At 46.8% G+C, this 9674-nt stretch overlaps 1 protein-coding gene across 3 annotated transcripts; it reads left to right on the top strand.

The window, feature by feature from the left end:
- Positions 1 to 3307: 3307 nt before the first annotated feature.
- Positions 3308 to 9245, top strand: LOC125535487 (putative disease resistance protein RGA3). 3 transcript variants are annotated; one of them, XR_015615702.1, is made up of 3 exons: positions 3308 to 7104; positions 7589 to 8266; positions 8587 to 9245. XR_015615702.1 is itself a non-coding variant. In XM_087543047.1 (3 exons), exons 1-2 carry the CDS (start codon positions 3993 to 3995, stop codon positions 7669 to 7671), a joined length of 3195 nt encoding a protein of 1064 aa, XP_087399173.1. In that variant the 5' UTR covers positions 3308 to 3992; the 3' UTR covers positions 7672 to 7680; positions 8587 to 9245. The 3 variants fall into 3 exon arrangements, 2 of the variants coding, with proteins under 2 accessions (XP_087399173.1, XP_087399172.1); XM_087543047.1 differs by having other exon boundaries at positions 7589 to 7680; XM_087543046.1 differs by having other exon boundaries at positions 7589 to 9245.
- The last annotated feature ends 429 nt before the right edge of the window (positions 9246 to 9674 follow it).

The following is a 9674-nucleotide window of genomic DNA, read 5'->3' as shown; positions in this document are numbered from 1 at the left end:
ACGAAAACAGGGACGAAATTTATCCGGCTTGAAAAGCGGAGTGTTCGCAAAGTAATCGGCATAGAGCATGGCGTGGCCTCTCTCTCCCTGTTGCGGTTCAGGTTGGGAGCACGGCCAGGGACTGACCCCCTGTACCGAGGAAGCTACCGTTGAATGTGGTCGTGAACGACCAGTGCAGCCACCACAAGATCTTCATCATCCGACGATGAATCGTCCTATGAACAAAGGAAGTGATGAAAGAAAAACTCGTCTCCACTGTCCATACCTTTTTGGGCAAAATGTCAAACACCTTGCGGTCGTGGTGGCGAAGAGGCCGCGATGATCACCTCGACGCAGTAGGGGTGGTTGCCGACCGACTACTGGCCGCTCTGCAGCTCTCGTCGGAAGCTGCCGAGGCCGCCGTGGTACATTGCCGGCGGTCGTGTCCCCTCTGCCACCGGCAAAGACGGCGACGGCCAAACCTCCTCTGATCGATGGCCAAAACTACGACGAAAGCGCGGGCGTGGTGGCGGCCATGTCGAGACGTGGTTTGGTAGGGACGGCCGGGGGATGCACGGTGAGGAGGCGGCCGGAGAATAGCGGCGACGCCGGCGGCGGGGTGGGGCGGGAGAGAGAGGGTGGAAGCGTTGGGAGCAGAGGGACTGCTTGTTGGAAATATGCTCTAGAGGCAATAACAAATTAGTTATTATTATATTCCCTTGTTCATGATAATCGTTTATTATCCATGCTATAATTGTATTGATAGGAAACTCAGATACATGTGTGGATACATAGACAACACCATGTCCCTAGTAAGCCTCTAGTTGACTAGCTCGTTGATCAATAGATGGTTACGGTTTCCTGACCATGGACATTGGATGTCGTTGATAACGGGATCACATCATTAGGAGAATGATGTGATGGACAAGACCCAATCCTAAGCCTAGCACAAAGATCGTGTAGTTCGTATGCTAAAGCTTTTCTAATGTCAAGTATCATTTCCTTAGACCATGAGATTGTGCAACTCCCGGATACCGTAGGAATGCTTTGGGTGTACCAAACGTCACAACGTAACTGGGTGGCTATAAAGGTGCACTACGGGTATCTCCGAAAGTGTCTGTTGGGTTGGCACGAATCGAGACTGGGATTTGTCACTCCGTGTGACGGAGAGGTATCTCTGGGCCCACTCGGTAGGACATCATCATAATGTGCACAATGTGACCAAGGAGTTGATCACGGGATGATGTGTTACGGAATGAGTAAAGAGACTTGCCGGTAACGAGATTGAACAAGGTATCAGGATACCGACGATCGAATCTCGGGCAAGTACAATACCGCTAGACAAAGGGAATTGCATACGGGATTGATCGAATCCTTGACATCGTGGTTCATCCGATGAGATCATCGTGGAACATGTGGGAACCAACATGGGTATCCAGATCCCGCTGTTGGTTATTGACCGGAGAACGTCTCGGTCATGTCTGCATGGTTCCCGAACCCGTAGGGTCTACACACTTAAGGTTCGATGACGCTAGGGTTATAAAGGAAGTTTGTATGTGGTTACCGAATGTTGTTCGGAGTCCCGGATGAGATCCCGGATGTCACGAGGAGTTCCGGAATGGTCCGGAGGTAAAGAATTATATATGGGAAGTCCTGTTTTGGTCACCGGAAAAGTTTCGGGTTTTATCGGTAATGTACCGGGACCAAGTGTGGGAGGGGATCAGCCCCAGGTGGGCTGGTGCGCCCCCCACAAGGGCCCAAGGCGCCTAGGGTTTGGGGAGGGGGGCGCCTCCACCTAGCTTGGGGGGCAAGTTTCCCCCTCTCCCCCCTTGGCCGCCACCCTAGATGGGTTTGGGGCTGCCGCACCCCTTGGGGTGGAAACCCTAAAGGGGGCGCACCCCCCTCCCTCTCCCCTATATATACTTGAGGACTTTGGGGCTGCTAACACATGAGTTTTGACCTCTCCATGGCGCAGCCCTGCCTCTCTCCCTCCTCCTCTCCCGCGGTGCTTGGCGAAGCCCTGCAGGATTGCCACGCTCCTTCACCACCACCACGCCATCGTGCTGCTGCTGGACAGAGTCTTCCCCAACCTCTCCTTCTCCCCTTGCTGGATCAAGGCGTGGGAGACGTCACCGGGCTGCATGTGTGTTGAACGCGGAGGTGCCGTCCTTTCAGCACTAGGATCATCGGTGATTTGGATCACGGCGAGTACGACTCCATCAACCCCGTTCACTTGAACGTTTCCGCTTAGCGGTCTACAAGGGTATGTAGATGCACTCTCCTTCCCTCGTTGCTAGATTACTCCATAGATTGATCTTGGTGTTGCGTAGAAAATTTTGAATTTCTGCTACGATCCCCAACACTGCTACTGTTCCCGACAGGCGAGCCAGGGGGGGGGGGGACAAGGGCGTGCGTCGAGGCCGTCCGCGCGCGTCCGTTTCACCCCAAACCGAGCGCAAGTTTGGGCCAGGGATGAGTCAATAACGGACGGAATCCGGACATTTGTCCGTTTGAGATCATGCGTTGGGCCGCGCTATTCGTCCATTTTACTCCAAACGGACGCGCGCGGACAGGATGGGGTCGCGCCATGGAGTTGGCCTAACTGCATAAGTCTGAGTAGCCAACTAGGATATGTATTTGCTTTGATATGCACATTCCTGCACAAATGCAAACCCTTAACACCCCCGCTTATACCACCGCCACGTCTCTCCCCTCCAACTGCAGAAGTCTGACTACACGTCCACAAAAAATCCATCCCACACATTGCCTAAACATGATTAGGCAGTGGAGCCAACTAACTAGCTATCCTTATGCAACTAGATATCCCTTGGTGTGCAACTGCATAAGCTGACTAGCCAACTAGGCACCCTTGACACCCCTTGCCTACCACCGCCACATCTCACACCTCCGACTACCACAACATCTTGTCCCCCTTGGAACCGCCATCATAACTACTTATAAAAAGATCGCTTGGTTGGCCCAAAAAGTGCGAACACACTTTTTAGATTAATAAACCAAGTGATAGAGAAATCAGGGTGAGGTTGAGGGTTGGGAGGTAAAGGAAATAAACTGAGTGGAAGAGGTCGGGACGAAAGGAGAGCGGCATGGGAATGTTGCGTTCTTTTTATAAGTAGCAAAAATTAGACAGAGAGTTGTAGAATTTTTTTTGAAGGACAGATAATATAGGTAGAGATTATTAATAATAAAGGACTAATAACAGTGAAATGATCTGGACCACTCGTTGTGATCCTGGTTCATACTGTGAGCCTGACTTAGCCAAGCCGAGCCGTCAAGTCACGCCTACCCTAAAGGCAGCGTTGGTGGGAGGTCAGACTTTATGCTATTCCATTCAAGAAGAAAAAATGTTTGATTGGTGATGAGAAAATACCCTCCCGTTCCTCTCTTCCCTCCACAGACAGAGATTCTCTATCCGGATATCCTCAGTAGACAAATATGGCGGAAGATCTACCTCTACTCGCAGGCAGGTCGGCGGCAACGCTTGCCCTGTCGTTGCTGGACAAAGCCTTCTCCCACCTGGCCGGCGGAGCGGAACAAGTTTACAAGGGAGAGCTGCTGGAAAGCGTCCGGAGGATCCTGACAATCTTGGACGAAGCCGAGCGCCGGCTGGTCAAATGGCGGTTCCCGAGCCTCGAAATCTCTATCTGGGAGTTCACCAGGGCCGTCGACGAGATCGAGGACGCCGTCGACGAGATCCAGTACCACAGGCTGGAGGACGCGGCCGTTCGCCGCGGCCCCGTCTCCAAGCTTGTCAAGAGGAAGATTCTTGCTAGGTTCGTGCCTGGCAGCGGCCTGGAGAGGCTGAGGGAGGCCGTGGTGAGACTGGGCCATATGGCGTCCGTCGTGTACCGATACTACCAGCGCTCGGTCGCTCGCCGTGCTCCGGGGGTCGCCGCCGCCGCGCCCTCTCCCTCCGAGCACGAGCGCTACCCGAGCTGGATCGCGGCGGATGTGGTGGTCGGCCGAGACAAGGAGAAGGGGCAGCCGGGCAGGTGATGCGGTGGCTGATGAAGCTCCCAGCTGAAGAGGCTGAAACTAACCCAGTGTCACTTTTTGCAATAGTGGGGGTGGCCGGCATGGGGAAATCAGCACTTGCTAAGCTCGTTCACGACGACCCGCAGGTGCCAACCAATTTCGACATTGTTGTGTGGGTGAAGGTGTCATTTGAGTTCAGTGCCGCGGCAGTGGTCAGTGACATACTGACATCGATTGCTGCCACGGAACCTGCATCCTCTGCTTCTGCTCATTTGGCAGAGAAGCTCAGAGATAAGAAGCTTCTGCTCATTCTAGATGATGTCTGGGAAGACGAGGTGAGGGGAAGATGGGAAGATTTGCTGTCCCCGATACGGTCTGCCAAGAGAGGAAGCAAAATCCTGTTGACCACTAGGATACAATCAGTAGCAGATATGGCTGCCACCACACTAGGAGGTGAATTTGAGTGTCTGAAACTGGATGGATTACAGGATAGCGACAATTTCCTGCTCTTCAAAAGCCTACTGAATCCCGATGTGAACTCCCAAGATTATGCCAACCTTCTGCTGATTGGTGAACAAATATCAAAAATGTTTGGAGCCTGCCCATTCCTGACATTGGCGGTCGTTTCGCACCTGCGGGATGATTTGAAAACTAGTTGGACCGATGTACTGCAACAACATTGGTACCAAATTGAAGGAATTTATAGCATTCTTCCATCTCTCAAACTGAGCTACGACCATCTACCTGCACAGCTGCAAATTTGCTTTAGGTATTGTAGTTTGTTTGCAAGGGGGCACAAATTTTACATGGACAAAATGGTAGACATGTGGGTCAGTTCTGGACTAATACCTTTTGCCTCAAGGGAGCCTGGTGATAGCTTACCAGCAACAGATAATGTTAGCCTTCTGAACCCAGTGGATGTCGGGGAAGAGTACTTCACGGCATTGGCAAGAAAATCATTCTTTTGCCGTATGGGAGAAACAGATCCTTGTGGGGCAAACCAGAAAGAATATTATGTTTTACACAGTTTGCTGCATGACTTGGCACAGCTTGTCTCTCGAGGTGAATGCGCAAGAGTGGATAATGGTGGTTTCCAAGATGTCATGTGGACAACCCGACACATATCTATTGCAAACTGTGGCATCCTTACTCATGAAAGAGCCCGGAAGATATCTTATTTGAGGAGTTTGCGGACTCTTATAATAGAAAGTGAGTCCTGTCTTGATCAAGAAACTGAATTTTTGCTTGGAGAGATTCTGAAGAGCACAAAATGCTTGCGTCTGCTGCAATTGTCTGTGCCATCTCCATTTCATGTACTCGATAGATTTCCCAACCTAATTCATCTCCGTTATATTTCCTTAATCTCATGCGACGAGTCTCATCTTCATAAAATCTTTAAATTCTACCATCTGCAAGTATTCAAGCTCAGCTACTTGACAGCAAAAGAACCAGACTTGAGCGACATATATAATTTACGTTGCTTACGCTCTTTGCATATTCCTGACAATATGTCATCCAAGATTCATAAACTTGGAAGGTTAACCTCACTTCAGGTTTTACGTGGATTTGAGGTGGTGCAAAATGATGGTAGCAGGCTGAGTACACTGAGCAATTTAAGAAGCCTTCGTCAACTTGGCCTAATGAATCTTCAAAATGTCCAGAATTGCAGAGAAGCTATGGAGGTCAAATTAAAGGAAAAACATGACATGAGGATTTTGCTGTTATCATGGAACAGATACAATAATGATACACGGGTGGATGATCAGATTATTGGTAATCTTGAACCAAATAGGGAAATTCAAATACTGCATATCCATGGATACAATGGATCTGTACTTCCATTTTGGATTGCTAATTCCTTGCTTGTCAATTTGGTATCACTTGAGCTTGAGTACTGTATTAAATGGAAGAGCCTGCCATCTCTTCAGGAACTAAATTTACTCCAGCATCTGAAGTTGCAGCATCTTTTTCAGTTAGAATACATGGGATTGGGGCTCGAGGAACTAACTGATACCAATGAATCAGGGATTGTTTGTTTACCCCGTTTTCTTCGTAGCCTAATCATTGGATGGTGCCCTAACCTGAACATACTTCGCACTATACCTCCTAGCCTTGAGGTACTGATATTAAAGCATGTTGGTTTTCTAGTTCTTCCAGGAATACACCAGAGGGAATCAAAGACATCAGTCAAGTCTGAGCTTACATTTGTACACATTCAAAGCTGCGCACATCTGACTTCTCTAGATAAAGGATTACTAGAGTGTCAAGAACAACTTGGTTCTCTATCTACATTAATCATAAGTCATTGTGAAAGTCTACGCCATCTACCAAGGAATGGTTTTGCAGCACTGCATCACCTGAAATTCCTGGAAATGGTTGCCTGTCCATTGCTGAAGGATGGCAATACTGCAGGAAATATTCTGCCAATTTCACTCAAGAACTTGGATATAAATCCTTGCGGTAGTATTGATGTTTCAATGCTCTTGTCACTTCGAAATCTGTCCTTTCTTACAAAGTTAACACTGTTCAATTGCACCAACCTGGAGAAACTTCCTCCAGCGGAAATATTTGGAACTCTGCAAGTTCTTTCTGATCTGTCAGTAGCTAGATGCAGAGGCTTGTTATCCTTTGGGGGTCTTGGAGCTGTTTCTTCCCTGAGAATGCTGTCGATCCTATGCTGCGACAAGCTCAACCTTTCAGACTCGCCGCAGGGTTGTTGTTCCTTTATGCTACAAGAGCTCAGAATCGATTGCCAGGCCCTGTTGTTTGTGGAGCCACTTCAGAGCCTCAGATACACTAAAGAGCTATATATCTGCAACGACTGTGCAATGGAGTCCTTAGCCGAGGGATGGTTGCTGCAGAATGCTACTTCCCTCCATTCCATCAAGATAGGAATTGCCGAATCTCTGCAATCCTTGCCATCTCAGATGGATAAGCTTGAAGCGTTACAGAGTTTGCACATTGAAAGGGCCCCTCTGATGAAGCTACTCCCACAACTGCCTGCCTCACTTAGCAAGCTGACAATCTGGGGCTGTGACCCAATGTTTATGAAGCGGTATGAAAAGGATGTTGGTCCGAACTGGGGCCAGGTCGCGCACATTGCTCATGTGGATATAATGTCCTATTCCGAAGGTGCGCTTTCTTTCTCTTCTTCCTTTTTAATCTGATATGTAACAATTAAGTTTATTTATCATGTATTTTATCATATAGATTTTTGCTTCTAACTGACATGGAAAGCATGATATCGTCTTTGATGTTCATGCTTCTTAGTATACTAAGGATAACCTGATCGAATATGTCTTTCACCAAAAGCTTGTTCTTGTTTAGTGCCTTTGATGACGCTGTAGCACAGTATCGTGATTCTAGCAGTATGCCCTCACTCCTTACTGTGGTAGGTTTATCAGAGATGTTGCTGAGATGTTTTTACTTGTCTATTTATATTTTCTTCTCCATAAATTCTATATTATTTCTTGTGCAAATTTTCTCCCACTTTTATGATAGAGACCATTGGCCTGTTAAAGTTTTTCCTGGCAGCATTTAGGTTTCTTCTGTATCTCTACATGTTATTAATGCTTAATTATATCTGGATATTCACAACGTACAATTACTCATGCAGGAATGAGCTGCAGTGATGATCAGATTCAAGGTTTTGAGAAAAATGCATATAATCCACGCCATCAATTTGTTGTCATAGAGTAGATATCACAGGTACAGTATGTGTGAGATCCTAATTTTTGTCATTCTAGGACTGATAATTCTGGAGCACCAGTGATGAAATTACAGTCTAGGCCTCGTGTGAATATGATCCAAATCTTGCTGCCAGTATATAGCACGCAACACCCAGAATGCAGCAATGCAATGGTATTTGTCTGTATTCAATGTTCATGGAGCGTGGGGGTGATCTGAACTTTTGAGGTTGGTATATTTGTCTCCTGGGGTGTTAGTGGCTGGCATGGTATATGGTACACATCTTGCTTGGTTTCATAAGCTAAGATTGTCAGTGTATTCTCGAGATCATCCAAGGGGGTCACAGATGGGCATATGGTCATATGGTGATATCATTGCCAGCTATAGAAGCTTACTTACTGTCTGGAACCTTGAACTACAGATGGGTTTCCAGGCTGAAGGGTATGAAATGAACCACCTTTTGAAACTCTCTTGCAAATGTTCAGTCAGTTGATTGTGGTTGTGGGGTGAAGGTGAAGCGCGTCGATGATTGTAACTCTTGGCACTTCTTAAGGTGTACATAAATGTAAATAACCAGAAAAGCTGTTGATGTCTGTACTCCTTTTTTGTAGGTGTCTGATCTCTGTACTCTTTTTCTTTTCTTTCTTTTTTACTAATTTATGTGTGGCTAAAATTGCATTGTCAAATGCAAATTACAGTTCATAACAGTGTAGATATTCATCATGCTGCCGTTGCAAAATAATTGCTGAACTGTAATTTCTGTGTGGCTACATTTCCTATTGAATTCATGCTCCAACTGTAATTCTAAGCTTGCGGAGTTGATACGTCCATTTTGCATCATGTTTTCTTACTGTTATTTATAGTGTTTTTATCCATGATAATGCTTTTTGAAGTAATTCTAATGCCTTTTCTCTCATAATTTGCAAGGTACACTTCAAGAGGGAGAATTCCGGCAGCTGGAAATCTGGACCTGAAAAAGCTACGTCAGGCCACCTATTCTGCACAACTCCAAACAAGCTGAAACTTCACGGAAATTTTTTATGGAATATTTAAGAATTATTGGAGCCAATAAGTACCAGAGGGGGGCCACCAGGTGGGCACAACCCACCTGGGCGCGCCAGGCAGCCCAAGCGCGCCCTGGTGGGTTGTAGCCCCCTTGGTCCACCTCTAGTGCCCATTTTCTGGTATATGAGTCATTTTTACCTAGAAAAAATAAGGAGAAGACTTTCGGGGCGGAGCGCCGCCGTCTCGAGGCGGAACTTGGGCAGAAGCACTTTTGCCCTCCAGCGGAGCGATTCTGTCGGGGGAACTTCCCTTCCGAAGGGGGAAATCATCGTCATCGTCATCACCAACAACTCTCCCATCTTGGGGAGGGCAATCTCCATCAACATCTTCACCAGCACCGTCTCATCTCAAACCCTAGTTCATCTCTTGTATTCAATCTTGTTACCAGAACTATAGATTGGTGCTAGGGGGTGACTAGTAGTGTTGATTACATCTTGTAGTTGATTACTATATGGTTTATTTGGTGGAAGATTATATGTTCAGATCCCTTATGCATATTAATATTCCTCTGATCATGAACATGTTTATTATTTGTGAGTAGTTACTTTCGTTCTTGAGGTCACCGGATAATTCATGTTGCAAGTAATCATGTGAATTTGATATGTGTTCGATATTTTGATGGTATGTATGTTGTGATTCCCTTAGTGGTGTCATGTGAACGTCGACTACATAACACTTCACCATATTTAGGCCTAAGGGAATGCATTATGGAGTAGTAAATAGATGGTGGGTTGCAAGAGTGACAGAAGCTTGAACCCCAGTTCATGCGCTATTCCGTAAGGGATCGATTAGACCCAAAAATTTAATGTTATGCTTAGAATTTATTCTTAATACTTTTCTCATAGTTGCAGATGCTTGCGGGAGTGTTAATCATAAGTAGGAGGTTTTTTCAAGTAAGAACAGCACCTAAGCACCGGTCCACCCACATATCAAATTATCAAAATAGCAAA

This window comes from Triticum urartu, chromosome 2A (assembly GCF_056163025.1).
Source record: "Triticum urartu cultivar PI428250 chromosome 2A, HENAU_Tu73, whole genome shotgun sequence".
NCBI lineage: Eukaryota > Viridiplantae > Streptophyta > Magnoliopsida > Poales > Poaceae > Triticum > Triticum urartu.
The sequence above is the reverse complement of the archived record's forward strand: the minus strand, read 5'-3'. Positions and strand labels throughout refer to the sequence as shown.

Bases quoted from the DNA above. Each gene is read 5' to 3' on its own strand.
- LOC125535487 (XM_087543047.1), top strand. From the start codon at position 3,993: ATGCGGTGGCTGATGAAGCTCCCAGCTGAAGAGGCTGAAACTAACCCA. The intron at 7,105-7,588 runs GTGCGCTTTCTT...TTACTCATGCAG, and splicing joins TATAATGTCCTATTCCGAAG to GAATGAGCTGCAGTGATGAT.